At 43.6% G+C, this 23,289-nt stretch overlaps 1 protein-coding gene and 1 pseudogene across 1 annotated transcript in view; both read left to right on the top strand.

Moving 5' to 3' along the window:
• Positions 1-23,064, top strand: part of LOC133052057 (heparan-sulfate 6-O-sulfotransferase 2-like) — a 63,472-nt gene extending 40,408 nt beyond the window's left edge. Inside the window, exon 3 of the mRNA XM_061136818.1 lies at positions 23,026-23,064. Coding sequence (XP_060992801.1) covers positions 23,026-23,032 — 7 coding nt within the window. The 3' untranslated portion in view covers positions 23,033-23,064. The remainder of the gene's footprint in view (positions 1-23,025) is intronic.
• LOC133053362 (U2 spliceosomal RNA) lies at positions 4,557-4,674 on the top strand (annotated as a pseudogene).
• Positions 23,065-23,289: the final 225 nt, after the last annotated feature.

Here is a 23,289-nt window from a genome sequence, read left to right on the forward strand (position 1 = left end):
TTCATCCCCTTCTCATCCTGCCTTCAATCTTTCTCAGCATCAGGGTCTTTTCCAATGAGTCGGCTCTTCGTCTCAGGTGGCCAAAGTATTGGACCTTCAGCTTCAGCATCAGTCCTTCCAATCAATTCAGGGTTGATTTCCTTTAGGATTGACTGGTTTGATCTCCTTGATGTCCAAGGGACACTCAAGAGTCTTCTGTAACACCACAGTTTGAAAGCATCAATTATTCAGTGCTTCAACTTTCTTTATGGTCCAACTCTCACACCCATACATGACTACTGGAGAAACCATAGCTTTGACTATATGGACCTTTGTTGGCAAAGTGGCATCTCTGCTTTTTAATAGTCTGTTTAGGTTTGTCATAGGTTTTCTTCCAAGGAGCAAGCGTCTTTTAATTTCATAGCTACAGTCACCATCCACAGTGACTTTGGAGCCCAAGAAAATAAAATCTGTCATTGCTTCCACTTTTCATTCTTCTGTTTGATCTTTTGTATCCGTTTGATCTTTTCCCCTTTCTAGTTCATCTTCCATATTGGATCTTATAGGAAGAAAAAACTTCCTGAGGCCCAGAGAGGAAAGGACTTGCTCAAAGTCATGGGGTTGTATAAGTGGCAGATCTGTGTCCCCATCAGGCTTCTTTCCACTCAGAGAACTATGCTAACAATTTCAAAAGGCCTTCTCAATAGAAAGCAACATATTCAGAATAAGAAGTGAGTTTCAATGACTAATTGTTTTAGCTGTCTAAGGCTCTTTAACAACTGAAAAACTTTATCATAGATGATAGGTATCCCTGAATTAAGAAATGGATTTCAGCAATGACTGCTTGGAAATGAGTTTCTGTTAAGTGGACTTGGTAGTCTTATGAACTTTGATAAAATCAGATGTCCTTCAAATGGAAAAAATAGTGACCCTGCTGAATAGAATAAAATTGTGCTTATGAATGCAGCAAATCTCTAAAACTCACATTTTTTTAAAAAAAGCACATGCTTTTATAATTAAAACCTTACTCTGAATATGGTTCCAGTTGGAGAACAAATAATAAAAAAAAGTAATACTTACAGTTAAAAAGCATACTCAGATAATCACAGAGTGGAGGCCAGTTATTCTGGCAGGTGTTCAAGCTACCTTCCTTATCTGACAAACCGTTCACTACTCAACACTTAGAGGCCCTCAAAGGTACCACCACTTTTAATTTTTTTGCCCTTTTACTTCTGACCTCTAACATCAACTTTACAGACTCCTTTGCCCAATAATACACTGTTTTTCTACTTTCCTTGGAAGAAATGACAGTCTAGAAGCTGAAGGCCTGAAATAGCTGGTTGCTACTTAATTTTTGCTGCTTTTTCTTGTGTCTGCTGGGACCTGGTGTTTGTCATGCTCTTAAGCAGGGCCAAGAAGGAACAAAAGAGGCAAAGCCTGTCCTTGCCATAGTGAAGCATAGTCATTTCAGAGAACAGAACAAAAATCACAAAACAATTAGCAAATTAAAATAATACAAGATAACAGGGGCCTACTGTATAGCACAATGAACTATGTTTAATATCTTATAATAACCTATAATGACAAGAACTTGAAAAAAAAAAAAAAGAACTTGTCCCACCTTGTTCCCATTATATGGGGTGAGTGTAGGGGTGTCTAGGGGTCAGGCCAGAGGGGTGGCGTAGGTGGTTTGCCCACCTCTTTGGTGGTATTGTGTGCAGGGGGCATGTGGTATCCTGTTTTTTCTCCCAGCTCTTCAAAAGTGAAAATTAAGCTTTTTGGTCTCTTTGTATCTTTTTGTCCAGAATTTGCCCCAACTGCACAGGCATACAGTTACTTTTAGTTTCTTTGTATTTTGTTGCTTGAGGAGACATTTGTCCAGGTGCAAGCATTGCAGCACTGCAGCAAAAGGTCCCAGGTCCCAGCCTGTCTGACTTAGGAGCTATCTGTCCATGGAAGAGACCTAGGCAGCAGGATTATACCCATGAGGTCAATCAGAAGAGAGGGGTGGTCCCTACCCACTGAGCTTGCCAGAGCACATCCACACCAGGAAAAGGCAGCAGCAGCTCCAGAGAGAAAGAGACCTGGGGGTTGTCACCAAGGTGCCATTTTTTGCTCTGGGTACTAGATGGACAAGGGTCACCTTGCCAAGCTGAGCATTTAGGTGACAGGAGTGCAAAGGAAAGGAACTGTGAAAAAGCATGTTGTGGAAGTACTAAAAGAAGTTTGGGGAGGCAAAGCGTATGGACCAAATAGGTCCCATCGGCAGCCTGGGACCATATTTTAAAGAGCTTCCTATGCCATACAGAGTTAGCATGTGACTTTGGAGAAAGATACTGCTAGGGCAGAGGACAGTGTATTCATGGGGAAAGGTTGCCAGGATGTCCTTCTTCCTCTTCTCTCCCTGGGATCCCAATTCACCAATACAGATTAGCTCAAACACCAGCACTGCACAATGTCTCCGAGACTCTCTGACCAATTGCACCACTACACACATACACACACACATCTACGCACACGCCACAGAGAATACTTCCTCCTCAATGCTCCCATTTCACCACTTAATTGCTTTCATCCTGGCACCTAGCAGGATTTAGTGAATGAACTTATATATTATGTCTGCTTCTTCAACTAGAACATGCCATCTGATCAAGAGCAGAAAATGCAGGATGGTTTTTTTTTTTGTTTTGGTTTGTTTTTTTTTTTGGTTGGTTGGTTTAAGCACCATCATTCCAGAGACTGGATGCACCCACTTCTCTTTGAATGTGGTTTCCTCGGGTTGATTTCTTTTTCTAAAAAAAATATTTATTTATTTTAATTGCAGGCTAATTACTTTACAATATTGTGGTGGTTTTTGCCATACATTGACTTGAATCAGCCATGGATACTAGAACCCTGTCCCGAACCCCTCTCCCACCTCCCCCCACATCTCATCCCTCTGGGTTGTCCCAGTGCACTGGCTTTGAGTGCCCTGTTTCATGCATCGAACTTGGACTGTGCATTGAACTTGGACTGTGAAATGCATCCATTTCACATATGGTAATAAATATGTTTCAATGCTATTCTCTCAAATCATCCCACCCTCACCTTCTCCTGCAGAGTCCAAAAGTCTGTTCTTTACATCTGTGCCTCTTCTGCTGTCTCGCACATAGGGTCATTGTTACCATCTTTCTAAATTCCATATATATGTGCTAATATACTTTATTGGAGTTTTTCTTTCTGACTTACTTCATTCTGTATGATAGGCTCCAGTTTCATCCACCTCATTAGAATTGACTGAAATGCATTCTTTTTTTTATAGCTGAGTAATATTTCATTGTGTATATGTACCACAGCTTTCTTATCCATTCATCTGCTGATGAACATCTAGGTTGCTTCCATGTCCTGGCTATCACAAACAGTGCTGCAATGAACATTGGGGTACATGTGTCTCTTTCAATTCTAGTTTCCTCAGTGTGTATGCCCAGCAGTGGGACTGCTGGGTCATATGGCAGTTCTATTTTTAAGGAATCTCCACACTGTTCTCCACAGTGGTTTTACTAGTTTGCATTCCCACCAACAGTGTAAGAGGGTTCCCTTTTCTCCACACCCTCTCCAGCGTTTATTGCTTGTAGACTTTTTGATAGCAGTCATTCTGACTGGCGTGAGATGGTACCTCATGGTGGTTTTGATTTGCATTTCTCTGATAAGGAGTGATGTTGAACATCTTTTCATGTGTGTGTTAGCCATCTGTATGTCTTCTTTGGAGAAATGTCTGTTTAGTTCTTTGGCCCATTTTTTTATTGAGTCATTTATTTTTCTGGTATTGAGCCATTTATTTTTCTGGTATTGAGCTGCATGAGATGCTTGTATATTTTGGAGATTAATTCTTTGCCAGTTGTTTTGCTTGCTGTTATTTTCTCCCATTCTGAAGGCTGCCTTTTCACCTTGCTTATAGTTTCCTTCATTTTGCAAAAGCTTTTAAGTTTAATTAGGTCCCACTTGTTTATTTTTGCTGTTCTTTCTGTTACTCTGGGAGGTGTGTCATAGAGGATCTTGCTATGATTTATGTCAGAGAGTGTTCTGCCTATGTTTTCCTCTAAGAGCTTTATAGTTTTTGGTCTTACATTTAGATCTTTAATCCATTTTGAGTTTATTTTTGCGTATGGTGTTAGAAAGTGTTCTAGTTTCATTCTTCTACAGGTGGTTGACCAGTTTTCTCAGCACCACTTGTTAAAGAGATTGTCTTTTCTCCATTGTATATTTTTGCCTCCTTTGTCAAAGATAAGGCATCCATAGGTGCGGGGATTCATCTCTGGGCTTTCTATTTTGTTCCATTGATCTACATTTATGTCTTTGTGCCAGTACCATACTGTCTTGATAACTGTGGCTTTGTAGTATAGTCTGAAGTCAGACAGGTTGATTTCTCCAGTTCCATTCTTCTTTCTCAAGATTTCTTTGGCTCTTCTAGGTTTTTTGTGTTTTCATACAAATTGTGAGATTATTTGTTCTAGTTCTGTAAAAAATACCATCGGTAGCTTGATAGGGATTGCATTGAATCTATAGATTGCTTTGGGTAGTATACTCATTTTCACTATATTGCTTCTTGGCCTTTTGGCTAAGATCAAGTGTAGTATCTGTCTTCAGGCTGACTTCTGTTTGAGCCAGCAGGAAAAAACTTCTTCTTTGAGCCCCTGTCTCTGGCGGGAATCCTCTGAAGGATAGCCTGAGGCAAGGATCTGGTGTCTCCTGATGGACGGGTAGGGTTTGGGAGGGAAGGCAGGAAGTCACAGGGTTGGGATCTCAGGGCAGGTCTACCAAGGAGGGTGGCTCAATTACCTGCCATGGGGCACTCCTGAGAGCTGGCCTTTCCCTGGCAGAGAGGTGGGCAGGCGGTGTGAGGGACATAAAATCCATGCATTTTTGGATCTCTGGGTGTGCATTCACAGAGGTGGATGGAAGGGGAAGATAAAATGGGTGGGACAAGGTACTGTCTGCTGAAGCTCTCTCTGCAGGTGCCACAGAAAATGTTTTATCCATCTTTGTACCTAGTGTGGCACATAGTAGGAATTCAATATATGTTTGTTGGATGGAAGAAATTGCTGTTCTATTTTCCACAGACAACACAGCAAGCTGAGTCTGATTCTGCTCCTGTAAAGCGGTGGTGTTAAGATTTTCCTCCTTGCCGCTTTCAGAGACTATCAGACACACTGCTTCCCACCACTGATTTCTATTCAGCTGAGATTTGTGCAAAGTCAACGAAGGAGGAGCTACGTTTATTATTTGTTTGCAACACATTCCAGTCAGTGCTTTGGTATTCAAAATCCACTGTACTTTTGCCTCATTTATTTCTAAAAGAGAAGTCAGGAGATAGTCTTTGCCCTTTGAGTAATGGACATGGGAAGTCAACAAAAATACATTTAAAAACACATGCATTCACTTTTCATTTGTCCGAGTTCAAAATTAGATGTTTCTCCTCCATTATCTCATAAAAGCGTGTGATTTATGAAAGAAACTGAAGCGAGTGTCATTAAAACTGATTACCCTAAGTGAATAGTGATGTATTTGTGGATATGCAATGTGATTATGATGTTAGTGAGAGTAATCTAATGATCAGTGGGATAATGTGATTTTGTGGTGTTGATAAAAGACTAAAAGCAGAAGCCCTTGGTGAAATCGCACCTCTGATCTGAAACAAGCCCCAAATTATGACCAAAAGGGCATTTGTTTTGACTCCACCCATGAAGTTAGTGCCCAGGAAGACAGTGCCCTCAGACTGCCCCAGCTGTTGAGAGTCCAGTCTCCTGCAGATCTTGGAAACTGGGAGAGAGAAGGGAGCACACAGCAGGAAGGGGAAAGAATTTTCTCTGAGAGAGGCCCTCTCCACAGATGCTCCCAGTCCCTCCAAGAGTCACCACCTGCTCCTTCTTTGGTGCCCGGCACCCTCCATCCCTCTGCAATCCCTTTCCTCTGGGTCTCCCTGCATCAATGGTCCTCCTCCTCCTCCTTGTGCATCATCACTTTCTCACTCAGCCGTGGATCCTCCACCTCTCAGGATTTCTCAGCTTTGAAAATGACACTGTCCTTCCTTTCTCCTTACACCCCCCACCGAACGGGTAGGGCATGCACCCTGACCTTGTTCCCTCTCCTGCCTTGCTGCTCCCTGCCTCCTAACTCCTCTGAATATGGATCTGATCCTCCTATTGTACTGGCCTGAACTGATATGACGCAAATTATTAAATGCCACTGCTTCTTGTTTCTCCATCATATCTAAGCTCTCAGAGCATTTGATGACTTCTTGAAATTCTCTCTGCATATGCATCCCCAATATTTCCCTCTCCTGGCCTCTGCTTACTCTCTAACAACCCCCTTCTCCACCTCCTGCTGCCTACATGTGGGCAGATTGAAGACTTTGGCCTCACCTTTCCTCTTGTCTCCCTTAGAGATGCCTTTTTTCTCCCACAACTTAGATGACCACCACTCTGCAGCTGCCTCTGAAATCTAGGACTCCAACCAATCACATTGCTCCTGGCTTCCATTCCCATCAGCACACAGATATAATTCCCCTCTTTGCTCTTTGCCCTCTGCCCCTGTGGCATGGTTCACTGCAGTGCAAAGCATTTTTCCACGACATCCAAAGTGAGAAGAGCTAGATAAAACCAGGCTGAACATTTAGCTCTGCCACACACTTCCTGTCAGACCTGGACAATTTTCCCATACAGTCTGAACTCCCATTTACAGAACCAAAAATAATAACTCATTCTTACCTTGCATGGTTGTTGTGAAAATTAAAAGCATTCATGGTCATCACCTGGCCCATAATAATTATTTCTTATGTTTTAGCTGTTATTATTAATATACCCAGTAAATGTTTTATTCCCTGGCTTTATTCCCTGGTGGCTCAGTGTTAAAGAAACCACCTGCCAATGCAGGGGTCGCGGGTTCGACCCCTAGGTCAGGAAGATCCCCTGGAGGAGGAAATGGCAACCCACTCCAGTATTCTTGCCTGGAGAATCCCATGGACAGAGGAGCCTGGTGGGCTACAGTCCGTGGGGTCACAAAGAATTGGACACGACTGAGCAACTAATCAACAATAATAACAACAAAATGTTTATTGAATGGAGGGGATGCTTCAGGTACTGTTGCAGGAAGGTGAGATGGGGACAGGAGGTTTGAAGACTTCCCACATCCTACAATATCAAGCGCAGGCACCTCCTCCACAGGGACCAATGCCGTGCAATGAAGATGACCAACCACCACAAAATATTACTTTTTAAAAATGTTTTTTACTACAGAAAGCATCCAGTTTAATCCCACTACTGTATATAAACTACTGTATACAAACCCCACTTTGCGGTTATTCCAGTTTTTGTTGGTTACTTAAATAGAAAACAATTACCTCAGTGAAAACTGCACAGACAAAATGTGCTCTTAGAGAAGGAAATCATTATTTTATTCTCCTGAAATTAAAGCACACTCTTCTCCCCAACTCAGTCAGGTTACCTTCTGGGAGATAACAGACTTTTTCTCCTAGGTAACTTTCTCACACACTGCTTGATTAAGCAGTCAGCTTCCAAAAGGATTTTCTGCCAATGGGAGAGGGAATCAGTACTCTGATTAGCAATTTGTCTTTGCTTCATTGACAGCTCTGGTTTGTTGTTACCTAAGCTCATTTTTTAAGCAAATCTTTTCTTTTGCTATAGTTTTATATTTACAGAGAAGTTGCAGAGTTCCTGTACACCCATCATCCAGTTCTCCCTAATGTTAGCATCTTACATAACAATGGTACATTTGTCAAAGCTAAGAAATTAATGTTGATAAATTAGTATTCATTAAACTACAAACTTTATTCAGATCTCCCCAGTTTTTCCACTAGTGTCTTTTTTATTCTAGGATCCAATTCAGGATACCATTTTGCATCCAGTCACTATGTCATTTTAATAAATATTCCCTTGATATTGCATAAAGTCAGATAATTACTCTCAAAAGGTTCTGTGCCCCAGAACAGTATAAAAAACCTGGGAGAGTCAATGTAGGGTGGAGAAAACGGATGAAAATGGAATTTAGGCCCATCATACAAATAAGCAAAATTAGTTGGAAAAAAATTTTCTCAGATAGTGCCAAAGTGAAAGGTTAAACATTTGGTTTCTTCCTTCTCCTCCCAGCCCAGAATTTTCTCTAGTTTTGCCTCCCCTGGGAGGTTGAGCTCTGGTTATGTTGCAGGGAGGAAGCCAATTCTGACTCCATGTTGGAACTGTTTCTTTGACTTGCTTTTCATTGCTTTTGTTATTATAATCATACAGAATGGTTTGCCTCAGGGAATCATGCCCCTTGGCCTGACTGGTAGACTAAAGTTCCTTTGTTCAGAACCCTACCCACCTGTGGATGGCAGGAAGGAAGAAGTTAACACATCCCCTGCCTGAAGCTTGCCATTCTAGGAGATATTTGCAAGATTAATAGCCTTTTTTCTTAGCTTCCTCTGATCCATCTCTGATCTATAAGAGAACCTGGCATCCAGACCCCAATAAGATGGTTATTTTGAGGCACTAGCCTGCCGTCTTCTCAGTCTCCTGGCTCCCCAATTAAAGTCTCTTCGTTCCCTCAACATCTTGTCTCTCAGATTCATTGGTCTATCATGTGGAAAGCAGAGCAAGCTTGGACTTGGTAACAGTTGCACTTCTACGTTTCAGTTTTGACTGTTAAGCAGTTACCTGATTCACCTTCAAATTGGGAGAAACAAAGAGTCGTGTTCATCTTTTCTCGAAACTCAGCTGTGTGACCTTGAGCAAGTCCATTTAGCCTTTCTTGGCCTCAGTCCCCCAGCTGCACAAGCTGAGGTTTGTCAGTGGTTGACAAGGGCTGGTCTGTGGATCTGTCATATCAGAATCAGCTGGAAAGTTTGTTGCAGTGCTGATTTGCAGACCCTGCCCAACTTATGAATATCTGGGCAGTTGGACCTGAGGCTCTGTATTTTCACACACACACACACAGTTACCACGGGTGATACGGGTGCACAGCAGGCTCCGGGGCACATGGGGTTAAACAAGCTGCATGCTTGCATGGGTTTGTTAGGTAGGTAGAGCAGGAAAAAGGAGTCCAAAATGGTGGTGGCTAAAAGACGAAGAAAGTGAAAAGCCTTCGAAAATGGAACAAAAGAAAATCCACGGACTGGAGTGAGAACTTCAGCTAAAACAAACACGCCCCTTCTTGGCCAGCCCAATTTGCATAGGGCAGGCTCAAGGAAGGGAGGAGACAAACATATAAGAAGAGGAAGCCAAGATGGATTGAGGCCTGCCCTTTGGGGTCGGCCTGCCCACATGCCTCAAGTGTGTACTATCCTTTGCTTGCCAAATAAAACTGAGCTGTAACAGAGCTGTAACACTGGTCTGCCATTTCAAATCTTTGCTGTGGCAAGACAGAACTGAGGAAAGTACACACTCCCCTGACATATCTGGTGCCATGACTCGGATTTAACCTGGCTGAAACAACCTCAGCTCAGGCCCAGCAAGGCGGAAACCAAGCACAGCAGAAGCCCAACTTGGCAAAAGCTCATGTGGTGGAAGCTGAACACAAAGGAAATCCAGTGCAGTGGAAGTGACAAGAAGCCCAGCATGCTGGAAACTGGGGCAGCAAAAACAAACTCGGCAGAAAGCTCATGTGGCTCAATCTCAGATTCCAGAAGACCTCCAGTCAAGGTAGGAAGTCCTCACCCCTATGGCAGGAAGGACATATTGCTAACAAAATCTGAATTCCTTTATAGTCTCTCATTTCTTATTTCCTTGAACCCCCTGTGAACAGGCGAGTGGCATGCAATTGAGTGACTCTAGCAGGGGCTACTCCCCATTGTGTCCCAAAGGCTCCACTATCTGCTGTGCCCTAGTAGCTGTTGCCCAAGTGCATGAGGGTCCTTCTGTCCTTAACCTCCTTTATGCCAAGGATCAGGCCAATGAAAATTGTGGGTGCAGGTCAGGCATTTAGCAGTTCTTCGGCAAGTTATGAAAAGGGTTCCTCTGCTTTTTCCTCCTGTCCTTCAGCTCTTCTCTCCACTGTTTGATTGGGCAGGTCATCATCTTTCAATTTCTGAAAATTGTGTTTGAAACCGTTTACCTAAGATTGGGACTCAAAGCCATGTGGCAGGGACTTTGTGCTATGCTTAGTCACTCAGTTGTGTCCAACCAGAACTTGAGCCTGGCCAAAGCCCATGGTGCCTGGTTTCAGGACCTAATGAAGCTCAGGTTCTTGATGTCTCATTGTAAAAAGAATTCAGTGAGACACAGTGATAGGTAAGAGGTAGCCTTGTTCAGATTCAGAAAGAAGCACAGTCCACAGAGTGTGTGCCATCGCAGAGGGTGTATGTGGTGGCCATGAAATGTGTGGTTAGTTTTTGTGAGCTGGGTGAATTCATATGCTAATGAGTGGGAGGATCATTCCAACAATTGGGGAACCACCCACTTCTTGGTCTTTTGATAGTGCCTTGGAACTGTCATGTCACCTCTGGGTGTGTCATTTAGCTTGCAGATTGAGGATCAAGGCTTAGTTGAATTTGACTTGTCTGCCATCTTGGACCCACTTGATTTTAATGGGTTTATGTTATGACCTTGGGCTATGTCATTCTTTCAAAAGTTGTGCCCTGCCCCCTTCCCTCCTGTTTCATTCTCTTTTCCTGAGCCCCATCTGGGCCCACAGTTTTGCCCATACAATCTTCTAGCGGGACAGCCAGAAAATAGCTGACCCTTAGGAGGGAAATCCAATCCCTCTAGAGATTCAGGCCTTCACCTTCCATGTTTCCCACAACATGTATAACAACAACATCTCTCAGTGAACCCGCTAGGGCAGGTGACAGGCACACAATGCCTGCTAGAAGTCCATCTGTTGGTGGCATCCCTTCAAGGGCAATTGAGCTTCCAGGGACAATGTTTGCCATTTTGGGAGTTAGCCCTGAAGGCCGTTTGGGCCCAAACCCTTACCACCCTTCTCCTAAAGTTACAAACATATCCCTGGATCAAATCTCCATTCCACTTTTATGGAACATCTGGTCTGTTGCCTCTTATCAATTCTTTCTTAAGCCACTTACTAACCCCTACAACCAGGACCCTGCCCCCTTGTAGGCAACATCACTCCACCCAGCTTATAATTAAAATACTCCCTAACAGTACCAGATAACGCACTCCTTTGTCATTACTTCTATTATTCTATGACAGTGAAATGTTTACCATGGGAAACATCCTAAACTGCTCTTATGGAGGACTAAGGGAAGAAATCAGTGAGTTACATTCCTTCAGGGCAATAAGAGGATAAGGCCTATGGCTATTTTGCCAGGTTCCCAGTCTCAGGGCACAGGCTTAGATTGCTTTACATCATGGTATCTATTCCCATCTGCAGTGGACAAACTGGCAATGAGTTAAGACTACAACCCCTTAATCCTACCCAGTGCTAGTCACACTGGAGACCTTGGGGATGCCAAACTCCAGCCTGGGGTCCCAGGAGGTCAACCTGCCTTGACCTGCCTAGGGATTTGGTCCCTGGGAGGTTGTCATGCCTCAGCTTGCTCAGGGATCCACTCGCCCAGGGTCCCAGGAGGTCGATCTGCCTCAAGCTGCCTAGGGATCTGGTCCCTGGAAGGTTGTCATGCCTCAGCTTGCTCAAGGATCCACCAGCCCAGGGCCCCAGGAGGTGGACCTGCCTTGACCTGCCTAGGGATCTGGTCTCTGGGAGGTTGCCATGCCTCAACCTGCTCAGGGAGCTGCCAGTCCAGGGATCCCAGGAAGTTGACATGCCTTGACCTGCCGAGGGACCCAATTCTTGGGAGGTCGACATGCCTTTGCCTGCCTGGGTATTCGATCTCCAGAAGGCTGTCATGCCTCAACATGCCTGGGGATCTACACCCTGACCCAGGGACGCCCAGCTCTCAGGTTGCAACAATACTGGGTAGAATAAGCTTCAGAAAGACTCACCCCTAAGGAAGTCCACCCATGGAAATAGAAGGAAGCTTATGAGTTGTGGGACTGTGCCCAGTCTCAGCAGTATCTCAGGAGCCCAACGAGAACCCCATTGCCTTTCTGGAAAGTCTAAAAGAGGCCCTCCAAAAGTTTACCAATCTGAACTTAGACTCTTACGAGAGACAGGTGATTTTAAAGGACAAATTCCTGCCCCAGTGTGCATCAAAGATCAGGATAAAGTTACAACAGCTACGGCAGCAAGACCCTGCTGCCCCTTTAGATGAAATGGTCCAGATAGCCACCAATACCTTTTATAACAGAGAACGGGAGAGGGAGGCCAAGGCCCAGGAAAGGGAGAGAAGGAAAGAGACAAGGCATGCCCAGATGCTGGCCGCCCTTCAGGGAAGCCTTATGGCAAACCCCGAGTCCTTGAAGGACAAGGCACCAGGCAAATGCCTTATCTGTAGACAAGTGGGGCATTGGGCCAAAGAGTGTCCAAACCATAACAAGTCTCCTAAAATGGCTTGCTATAAATGCCATCAGTTGGGACACTGGACGGCCCTCTGCTCTGGGGACCCAACAGCCTCAAGGTCAAGTGCCAAGCCTTCCCTCAGGATTGTTCAATAGGACTGAAGCGGCCCCTTCCTATCAGCCTGCCTGTCACAGATAACCATCATGGGAGTGAAGCCAAGGGTGAAACTGGATGTGGCAGGTAGGTCCCAGAATTTCTTGGTTGACACAGGGGCTGCCTACTCTGTCCTGACCTCCTACTCTGGAGTCTTCTCCTCTCAAACCTGTACCATTTTGAGTGCTACAGGAAAAACAATTATGAAAAGACTCACCCGAGTGCTTCTTTGTTGCTGGGACGGACAAATATTTTTCCACCAGTTTCTGGTGGTCCCTGAGTGTCCTACTCCCTTTTTGAAAAGAGATCGTTCCCTGCCTTCAAAATCTTGCAACTATTGCAGTCCTGATAGAAGATACTTTAAAACTCTCTTGGGGACAAACTATTTTTACCAGTCACCAAGTGAAACAACTCCTGAATGGGAGAGGCCATTTATGGATGTCTGATCAAAGGATCCTCAGATAGTAAGTAGTGCTGATGGAAAATCCAGGCCTGACTATATTTCCTTGTGAGGTTCTTAACCCAGCTACCCTCCTGCCTACCCCCGAAGGCTCTCTCCCCTTTCACTCTTGCCTAGAAACTTCGGACCAATGGACAAAGCCCTGAGAGGGATTGTCAGAAGATCCTCTGACCAATCTTGAGGAAATCTGGTACAATGGTGGAAGCAGCTTTGTCTTGGATGGGAAAAGAAGAGCCGGATATACAGTAGTCTCCAATTTTGAGACCACAGAGGCTAAACCTTTGCCACCAGGTACTTCAGCCCAATTGTCTGAGCTCATAGCCCTGACTTGAGCTTTAGAGCTGGGAAAAGAAAAAAGAGTAGCCATCTACACTGACTCCAAGTATGCCTTTCTGGTGCTACATGCACATGCTGCTATTTGGAAAAGAAGAGGCTACTTGACCACCCGAGGGTCCCCAATCAAATATGATGATCAAATCCTTAGGCTCTTGGAGGCAGTCCATCTGCCCACTGAGGTTTCAGTTTCCCTTTGTAAAGGACACCAAAAAGGGAGCACAGAAGTGACACAAGGGAACCAAGCAGCTGATCAGGCAGCTAAGAGAGCAGCATTACAGAACCATGACCTAATAGGGGTGGCCACCTTAGTTCCACAGACTAATTTGCCAGAAACTCCTTCATATACTGAAGGTGAGACTCTTAAAGCTTAGAGTGAGGGCTTTCAAGAAGATCATATGGGGTGGTTCCAAAAGGAGAGACTCTTTTTTTTTTTCTGCCTGGGAACCTCCAATGGAAGTTGGTTAACTCCTTATATGCCATCACTCATTTAGGGGAGAAGGCCCTCCAAAGATTACTAGAAGGGTCTTTGAGAGGAACGGGCCTCCAACAACTATAAGGCAAGTGGTCTCCTCTTATCCCACTTGCCAATTAAACAACCACCAAGGAGCTCAAAGACCCCAGCTGGCCCAACTCATCTAATAGCATGGGGCCTACTGAGGAGAGGACTGGCAGATGGACTTCACCCAGATGCCAGTTTCTCAAGGGTATAAATACCTACTAGTCATGATAGATACATTCACAGGATGGATTGAAGGCTTTCCCACCTGAATTGAGAAGGCTGAGGAGGTAGTAAAAAAAACTACTCCATGAAATCATTCCGAGATTTGGTCTGCCAAGGTCATTACAAAGTGACAATGGGACATCATTTACTTCTAAGGTCACCCAAGGGGTCTCCAATGCATTGGGCGTTACTTATTATCTCCATTGTGCCTGGAGGCCTCAGTCTTCAGGAAAAGTAGAAAGAGCCAACCAATTCTTAAAATCAGCAATAAAAAAGATAACCCAGGAGACCTCCCTGGGATGGAAGGAGGCTTTACCAATAGCTCTCCTCTGCACATGTATTGCCCCTAAGGAACAGATTGGTCTTAGTCGTTATGAGATGCTATATGGGAGACCTTTCATTTATGTCAATGACTTCTTCCTAGATCCAGAGGCTCAGACCCTCTGGTCTTATACCATGACCATTTGGCAATTCCAAAAAGATACATGCTTGTGGGGTGTTAACCAGGACCCCAAAGTTTCTAAAGAGCCACCACTATATGCTTCAGGGACTCAAGTCCTAATTAAAGTCTGGAAATATGGGTCCCCAGAGGCTCAACTCCAGCCCATATGGAAGGGCCCCTACCCTGTAATACTTTCTACCACCCCAGCAGTCAAGGTATAAGGACATGTCTCCTGGATTCACTACTCACAAGTCAAGCCATGGAAGAAAACAGAAGAGGACACTCAATACACCTGTGAGCCCATGGGAGATCTCAGATACCTATTCAGGACTACAGATGAGTGCCATTCTAATGAACACTGCCAAAATTAAGTTTCTGGGGATAAGACTTCTCAGAATAGCTCTAAAGAGCCAACCCAGCTTGGTACGGGTTGTACTCCAAATAGACAGGAGATAGATCCCCTGATCCCTGAACAAGGAGGGACTTGAGCCATCTTGAATGAGACATGTTGTTTCTGGGTAACACCTCCAACCAAGTTAAAGAAAGTCTCACAGTCTTCAAGAAAAACATTCAGATCCTTCAGAATCTCAAAGAATGAGCTGGAGAGTTCTTGGGGTTGCTACAATCTCTCTTGGGGGATCCTTCTCCTGGAGAGGGGGAATTGGAGTTGACTAATACCCCTACTAATCCCTGTTATCACCATATTGATGCTGCTTATGATCACTCCATATATTATCAATTGTCTAACCCATTTTGTCTCTGGCCAGGTCAACAAGCTACAACATGTAGTACCAGTTCAACAAGGATGTATAAAACTACACCTGACCCCAGAAAATATCACTCACCCTTAGATGGACACTGCCATGAGGACTCTGAGGCTTGAGACTAGCAGGAGGGGGAGGCCCAATGCCCCTCGCCATCCCAGCTCAGCAGGAAGTAGCCAGTGAGACTTCGACGCCCCTACTCCCAAAGATTTGGGCCTTCCATCTCTTGAGGAGGGAATGTTAGGTAGTTAGAATAGGAAAAAGGAGTCCAAAATGGCGGTGGCTAAAAGACAAAGAAAGGAAAAAGCCCACAAAAATGGAACAAAAGAAAATCTGAGGACCAGAGTGAGAACCTCAGGTGAAACAAACAGCCCTCCTGGCTAGCCCAATTTACATAGGGCAGGCTCAGGGTGAGGAGACAAACAGATGAGAGGAGGAAGCCAAGACCCTTGAGACCTCTCTTATTGGGTCGGCCCACCCTCACACCTTGAAGGTGTACTATCCTTTGCTTGCCAAATAAAACTGAGCTGTAACCAAGCTGTAACACTGGTCCACCATTTCAAATCTTTGCTGTGGTGAGACAGAACTTAGGAAATCACACACTCCCCTGACATATCCAGAGGCAAAAGGGCTTTAGGAAGTGACATTTAACAGGTCAAGGAAAGGGATCAGCCTCCTTGTGGGAGCAGGTCTGGTGTTTCCTGGGACTCACAAAGCTATCTTGTTAGGAGACAGCTCCCCACTGCCAAAGCTCCTATTGCATTCTACCTAGGCATTCGGTGGGTAATGCATATTTAACCTACATAGTCAGAGTTCTGGCTTTCTGTACATTCTATTCAAATCGATTTGGGGGAAATTACCTAAAGACACAGAAGAACTGTACAAAAAAGATCACGACCCAGAAAATCACGATGGAGTGATCACTCACCTAGAGCCAGACATCCTGGAATTCAAAGTCAAGTGGGCCTTAGGAAGCATCGCTACGAACAAAGCTAGTGGAGATGATGGAATTCCAGCTGAGCTATTTCAAATCCTAAAAGATGATGCTGTGAAAGTGCTGCACTCAATATGCCAGTAAATTTGGAAAAGTCATCAGTGGTCACAAGGACTGGAAAAAGTCAGGTTTCATTCCAATCCCAAAGAAAGGCAATGCCAAAGAATGCTCAAACTACTGCACAGTTGCACTCATCTCACACACTAGTAAAGTAATGCTCAAAATTCTCCAAGCCAGGCTTCAGCAATACGTGAACCGTGAACTTCCAGATGTTCAAGCTGGTTTTAGAAAAGGCAGAGGAACCAGAGATCAATCGCCAACATCCACTGGATCATCGAAAAAGCAAGAGAGTTCCAGAAAAACATATATTTCTGCTTTATTGACTATGCCAAAGACTTAGACTGTGTGGATCACAACAAACTGTGGAAAATTCTGAAAGAGATGGAAATACCAGACCACCTGACCTGCCTCTTGAGAAATCTGTATGCAGGTCAGGAAGGAACAGTTAGACCTGGACATGGAACAACAGACTGGTTCCAAATAGGGAAAAGAGTACATCAAGGCTGTATATTGTCCCCCTGCTTATTGAACTTATGTGCAGAGTACATCACAAGAAATGCTGGACTGGACGAAGCACAAGCTGGAATCAAGATGCCGGGAGAAATATCAATAACCTCAGATATGCAGATGACACCACCCTTGTTTCAGAAAGTGAAGAAGAACTAAAGAGCCTCTTGATGAAAGTGAAAGAGGAGAGTGAAAAAGTTGGCTTAAAGCTCAACATTCAGAAAACTAAGATCATGGCATCTGGTCCCATCATTTCATGGCAAATAGATGGGGAAACAGTGGAAACAGTGAGAAACTTCATTTTTGGGGGATCCAAAATCACTGCAGATGGTGAATTTAATTTAATTTCATGGTGCAGCCATTAAATTAAAAGATGCTTACTCCTTGGAAGGAAAATTATGATGAATTTAGACAGTATATTAAAAAGCAGAGACATTACTTTGTCAACAAAGATCCATCTAGTTAAGGCTATGGTTTATCCAGTAGTCATGTATGGGTGTGAGAGTTGGACTATAAAGAAAGCTGAGTGCTGAAGAATTGATGCTTTTTGAACTGTGATGTTGGAGAAGATTTTGGGAGTCCCTTGGACTGCAAGGAGATCCAACCAGTCCATCCTAAAGGAAATTAGTCCTGAATATTCATTGGAAGGACTGATGTTGAAGCTGAAACCCCAATACTTTGGCCACCTGATGCAAAGAGCTGACTCATTTGAAAAGACCCTGATGCTGGGAAAGATTGAAGGTGGGAGAAGAAGGGGATGACAGAGGATGAGATGGTTGGATGGCATCACAGACTCAATGGACATGAGTTTGAGTAAACTCCGGGGGTCGGTGATGGACAGGGAGTTCTGGCGGTCCATGGGGTCGCAAAGAGTCAGACAAGACTGAGCAACTGAACTGAACTGAACCGAACCTAAAGACAGGAGCTTCCCTGGTAACTCAGACAGTAAAGAACCTGCCTGCCAATGCAGGAGATGCAAGAGATGCTGGTTTGATCCCTTGGTCAGGAAGATCCTCTGGAAAAGAGAATGGCAACCCACTCCAGTATTCCTGCCTGGAGAATCCCATGGACAGTGGAGCCTGGCAGGTTACATTCCATGGAGCCTCAGAAAATTGGACATGATGAAGTGAGTAACACACACACACACACACACACACACACACACACACACACACAGAGAGAGAGAGAGAGAGGGAGAGAGAGAGAGAGAGAGAGAGCTAAAGACAAGATAGAGAAAAGTTTTACAAAAACATTGGAATTTTAGTAAATGACAACTTGTTGCTAATTTGTGTCTGACTCTTTTGTGACCCAATAGACTGTAGCCTGCCAGGGTCCTCTGTCCATGGGGTTTCACAAGCAAGAATACTGGAGAGGGTTGTATTTCCTTCTCTCGAGGCTCTTCCAGACCTAGGGATCAAACCCATGTCTCCTGTTTGGAAGATAGATTCTTTACCACTGAGCTAACTGGCACTAAATGACAACTTAGATAGTTATATTTGAAGCTTCTGTGTTGATTACTTTTCATTCCTTACTTGGGAGTACAGAAAAAAGAAAATGAACTCATTTTACATGATACTGTAAGTTAATCTACTTATTTCACTTGTACTCTGCCTTTTAACAAATCCTCTTAAATGTATTCTGATAGCCAAACATGGTAAGGATATGTTAGTAAGTGGATTTTGTCTGTGATTGTTGCAAATTTCTCCATTTTACTTCATAGAACCTCAGAGCTGAAAAAAGCTCAGTGATCATAAAATCAGGATAGATTATAGATCAAATAATTTTATTAAATGGGGGAACTGAAAAATTCAGAATGCAGACAAAGGGCACATTGTTTTGACTGAACTAATAATTAGTCAATTCACGTCACAACCTTTTGAGGCCCTGTTATTTTTATATTCTGCAGATGAAGAAACTGAGGCACCAATGTGCAAGGTCTGCTGATAAGTGAAAGAGGAATTCAACCCAGGTCTGGTGCCTTAATACCCTGGTCTGGAGATGTTCATGGGAGCCATATTTGTAATAAGAATGGATCAAAAATAGCAAACTGTGCAGCAATTAAAATGGGCAGACATTTTATCTTGGAGATGAGAGAATAAATTGATACAACCATTCATGAAAGCAATTAACAATATGAATAGAGTGCTTCTGAAAAGTTTATACTCTTTGAACAACAATTCGTTGACTAGGATCTTATCCTAAGGTATTAATCAGAAATTTTGAAATGGCTATTTGAAGAAATACTTACTGAGATAGCATCTAAAAATTATTTTTAACTGGAAAGACACGAAAGATTCACAATTAGATAATGAGTTTAATAAATCAACGGTTCTTTATGTGCCATACTGTCACACAAGCATTTTAAATGGTGTTTTAATAACATATGAAACTGTTGATAGTATTTTAAGTGAAAAAAAGCATGATCAAATTATTGCATGCACATTGTGATCCCAGTTTCTTTTTAAAGAAAAGTATGTGGGGAAAAAAAAGAAAGAAAAGTATGTGGATATGTTTTAAAAAAGCAAGACTGAAAGGAAATAAACCCAAATATTTAATTGTCTTAAAAATGAAAAATAAAGCATTAAAATGGTTCTCTCTGCATGGTGAAATTAGAGTTCATTCTTTATTATCTTCTTTGTGCCTTTCTGAATTTTGAATTCTCTTTAGTGAGGAACAAACCACTTTTATAGGCAGAAAGAATAAAATGCTATTATTTAAAGAAAAAATTTAGATTACAAAAATAAATACCATAGAGAACACTATGATGCATTGAGTACAAATATAGAAAACTGTGTATACAGTAGAGTGTATGAAAATATATACATAAATAACTATGACAGCAAATAAAGGACTGTATGAACATACTGTGTGCATGTGTTAGTCACTCAGTCATGTCCAACTCTTTTGCAACTGCATGGACTGTAGCCCACCAGTCTCCTCAGTCCATGGAATTCTCCAGACAAGAATACTGGAATGGGTTGCCTTTTCCTTCTCCATTGGATTTTACTGACCCAGGGATGGAACCCAGGTCTCCTGCATTGCAGGCAGATTCTTTACAGCCACCAGGGAAGCCCATAGGAACATACTACAAAATACTAAAAGTTTAGGGGTTTAGATGGCAACAATGAAGTGAATTTCTTCTATCCCTTTTTATTTTCTACAGTCTCATTAATTAATATGATTTTTAAAACAATGTTTCAAAACTCTTCCACGCCACCCCCAAAGTCCTATGACTATGTAGATGTTATGTAGGTAAGAGCACATGAGCTGTATAAACACATGCTGTCAAATCTTGACTCTGAAATTATGAGCCGTGTGTGTCCCTAGGCCATTAGCTTAACTTCTCTGTGAAATAACATAGCACCTAGCTCTTCAGATTACTAAGAGTGTAAAAGAAGATGATGGACACTAACTGCTTATCATAGAGCCCATCAGAGTCACTAAAAGGGTTTTCTGGCCGTTGGAGAAGGTAACGTGATGAGTTTCTGGTTTTCACTAGTGTGTCTTCAGTTTCACTGTTGGTCTGACTTCACCAGGCCTCCGAAAGGTGGGGGTAAAGTTGATAGGTCTTCTAGACCCTGTGTGCAGCATGAGGAAAATACTCAACAGTGTGGATGAGAGGAGCCTGAAGGAAATGTGTTTTTCCCCATCCTGCTGATGATCTGATCCACACTGGAGGTCTCTGTAGTTGGTAGCTCTCCTGCCAGTGAATGCTCACTTTGGCTTGACCTCCAGTTATTATACTTGAACTCCAAGATGGGTTTGTTTATTATCAATGTCTGCCCCTCTTCTGTGTACACATGCCTTTAAGGAATACTGAGGGCTACACAGGCAGGTTGTGGAGTGGCACACACGCAGACACACAACAGGGACGCACTCCAGTATCTCCCTGTCAGTCCTCCCTGCTCCTGTAGATCCATCATTAAATTCAGTCCTTCAGGTCAATTTCACAGTTTCCTAAACTGGAGTATTTATCCTTACACTCAGTCACATGTCAATATCATTAATTTGGTAGGGACTTCCTCTAATCTTCCCTGGTGGCTCAGCTGGTAAAGAATCTGCCTGCAATATGGGAGACCTGGGTTTGATCCCTGGGTCGGGAAGATCCCCTGGAGAAGGAAACGGCAACCCACTCAAGTACTCTTGCCTGGAGAATTCCATGGACAGAGGAGCAGGACAGGCCGCAGTCCATGGAATCGCAAAGAGTCAGACACGACTGTGTGACTTTCACTTTCTTTCACTTTCCTCTAATCAAATATCTTGGAAGAAGGTCTAGGGTAAAGTGAATTTTGAAGACAAAAGATTATTTCTAAATTAGTGACACTTGGCCCGGGGGGCTCAGATGGTAACTAATCTGCCTATGATGTGGGAGACCTAAGTTCGATCCCTGGATTAGGAAGATCCACTGGAGGAGGGCATGGCAACCAACTCCGGTATTCTTGCCTGGAGAATTCCCCATGAACAGAGGAGCCTGGCGGACTACAGTCCAGGGGTCGCAAAGAGTCGGACACAACTGAGGACTAAGCGAGTGAGAAGGCTGAGTGTCGCCTAAGTATAGAGTCAAAGGTAGGGAGGTGAGGCACTCAAGGAGACTGCCCAGCTCCGAGGTGGTGCAGAGAGGCGGACCTTGGCATTCATTACTTTCACTTGTAAAATGGCCCAGAGGACCAGGCCTTCTCTACCTTCTGAAACCTTCATCTCATTTTTAAAATCAGCAGAAACTAGTGGTTCAGGGCCTGGGGCCTGGGTAAGACACATAGATTCCCAGTCATAATTCACATCTTACCTGTAAATATTACTTGAGAGGATGATATCTTCTACCAACAGGGCATGCAGTGAATATTACACGAGATGCTACAAAGAGTGAGTGACACAGAACTTGGCACCAAAATAAAAAATAAAATAAAGCCCTCAGTAAATGAGAACAATTATTACTCTGCTCCTTGAGATCACTCATATTCCTAAAGACGTCCCCAGTTTCAAATTTCCTTGCTTTCATGGAAACAAAGACATAAACTTCTCCTTGATCTGTGGCAGTTAACTGTGTATAGAAATACAATAGCAGCATTTCCCTCCTTGATGTGCCCCAGGCTTTCTCAGGCCAGGGTTACCTTAACTCACAAAACTGTCACAGTGAGGCCAAGGGCAGACACCAAATGCTTGGGTAGCTTCCTCCCACCTCCGGCGACACTCCCTCATCACTGGCGTCCAGCGGATATGGGCAGTGCAAGCTGTATCTGAATGGGACAAAATTCATTACCGGACTCTCACTATAAGCTCTGCAAGCTCAAGAAGGTGTTCTGAAATGGAGTCAGGTTAATAGCAATACCCCAAATGTCACCAGCCATCTACTCACCTAACCCTTCAGTCCCTTACAAAATTCCCCCTCAGAACAACATTTCAGAGACTTTCTGGGGAGAGGGGCACACATTATGGGGATGCTATGCTAATGGGTGGCCCACTCCTTAACATAGATTGGGTAATAAATAATAAGGAGATAAGTCCCAGCTGCTCTGAAAGACCAGGGGACGCTCGGCTTGGGGCCTCTAGACTAAATAGCTGGAATGGAGTTGCTGACACCTGCAACTCCAAGTCATCAGGAAATCCTAGGAAGTGACCCATGCCCACCCACCCAGCAGGCACAGCTGCAGCCAAGACAGACCGGCACAGTTTTGCTCTCCTCTCCCATGGGGAAAGAGTTTCCTGACCACAGTGATAAAGCTATTTGATGAATGTTGAAACCATGGCAAGCTGTACAGAGGACATGCAGTTTTAGTTAACAGGAAATTTTATACAAGCAGTAGAAAGAGTATTAAATTTTAGGAACAAACAATGCCAAAAACAACCTGTTACTAACTTACCTCTTTGGATTCTGTACCCTTACTACGACTTTATAAGACCAGGTAGTGTGGTGTAATGATAAACACTCCAGACTCTGGGGACCAGAGTTTGAATGCAGGCTTGACCAGGAGTTAACCTTGCACCCCTTGCTTCCAGTCCATGCTCTCTGGACTTCTGGGCTGGTGAGCTACAGGCCTCTGAGAGTCTGCCATTCCTCTAGCAGGGGTAGAAGATGTCCCTTCCACCCCCACAATGCCCAAATATTTCTTTATGGCCTTCAAGAAGTGGCCAAAGGGACCACTTCTCATAGGAAGGTATTAGATTACCTACTGACTTTTTTTTTTTTAAGTCCATTTATACTTTATTTTTTTTTTTTAGGAGATAACTTCAATCCTGACCTGGAGAGTCCACACCTTGCCACCAAATCTCTCAATGCATTAGGTTCTATAACTCAGAGCTCTGCCTTGAAACATTGGATAATGTACTTGGCAGACCACAAGCTTTTTTGATCACATTTATAGTCATTGTGAATAATAAAAATTTACAAGTGGGAGCTTACAACAACAACAAATCACAGGGAAAATATAAGCATTTTATAAAATACCAAAAAAAAAAAAAAAAAGCAGAAAACCGCTTCACAGG

The sequence above is a fragment of the Dama dama genome, chromosome X (genome assembly GCF_033118175.1).
Source record: "Dama dama isolate Ldn47 chromosome X, ASM3311817v1, whole genome shotgun sequence".
NCBI classification, from domain to species: domain Eukaryota; kingdom Metazoa; phylum Chordata; class Mammalia; order Artiodactyla; family Cervidae; genus Dama; species Dama dama.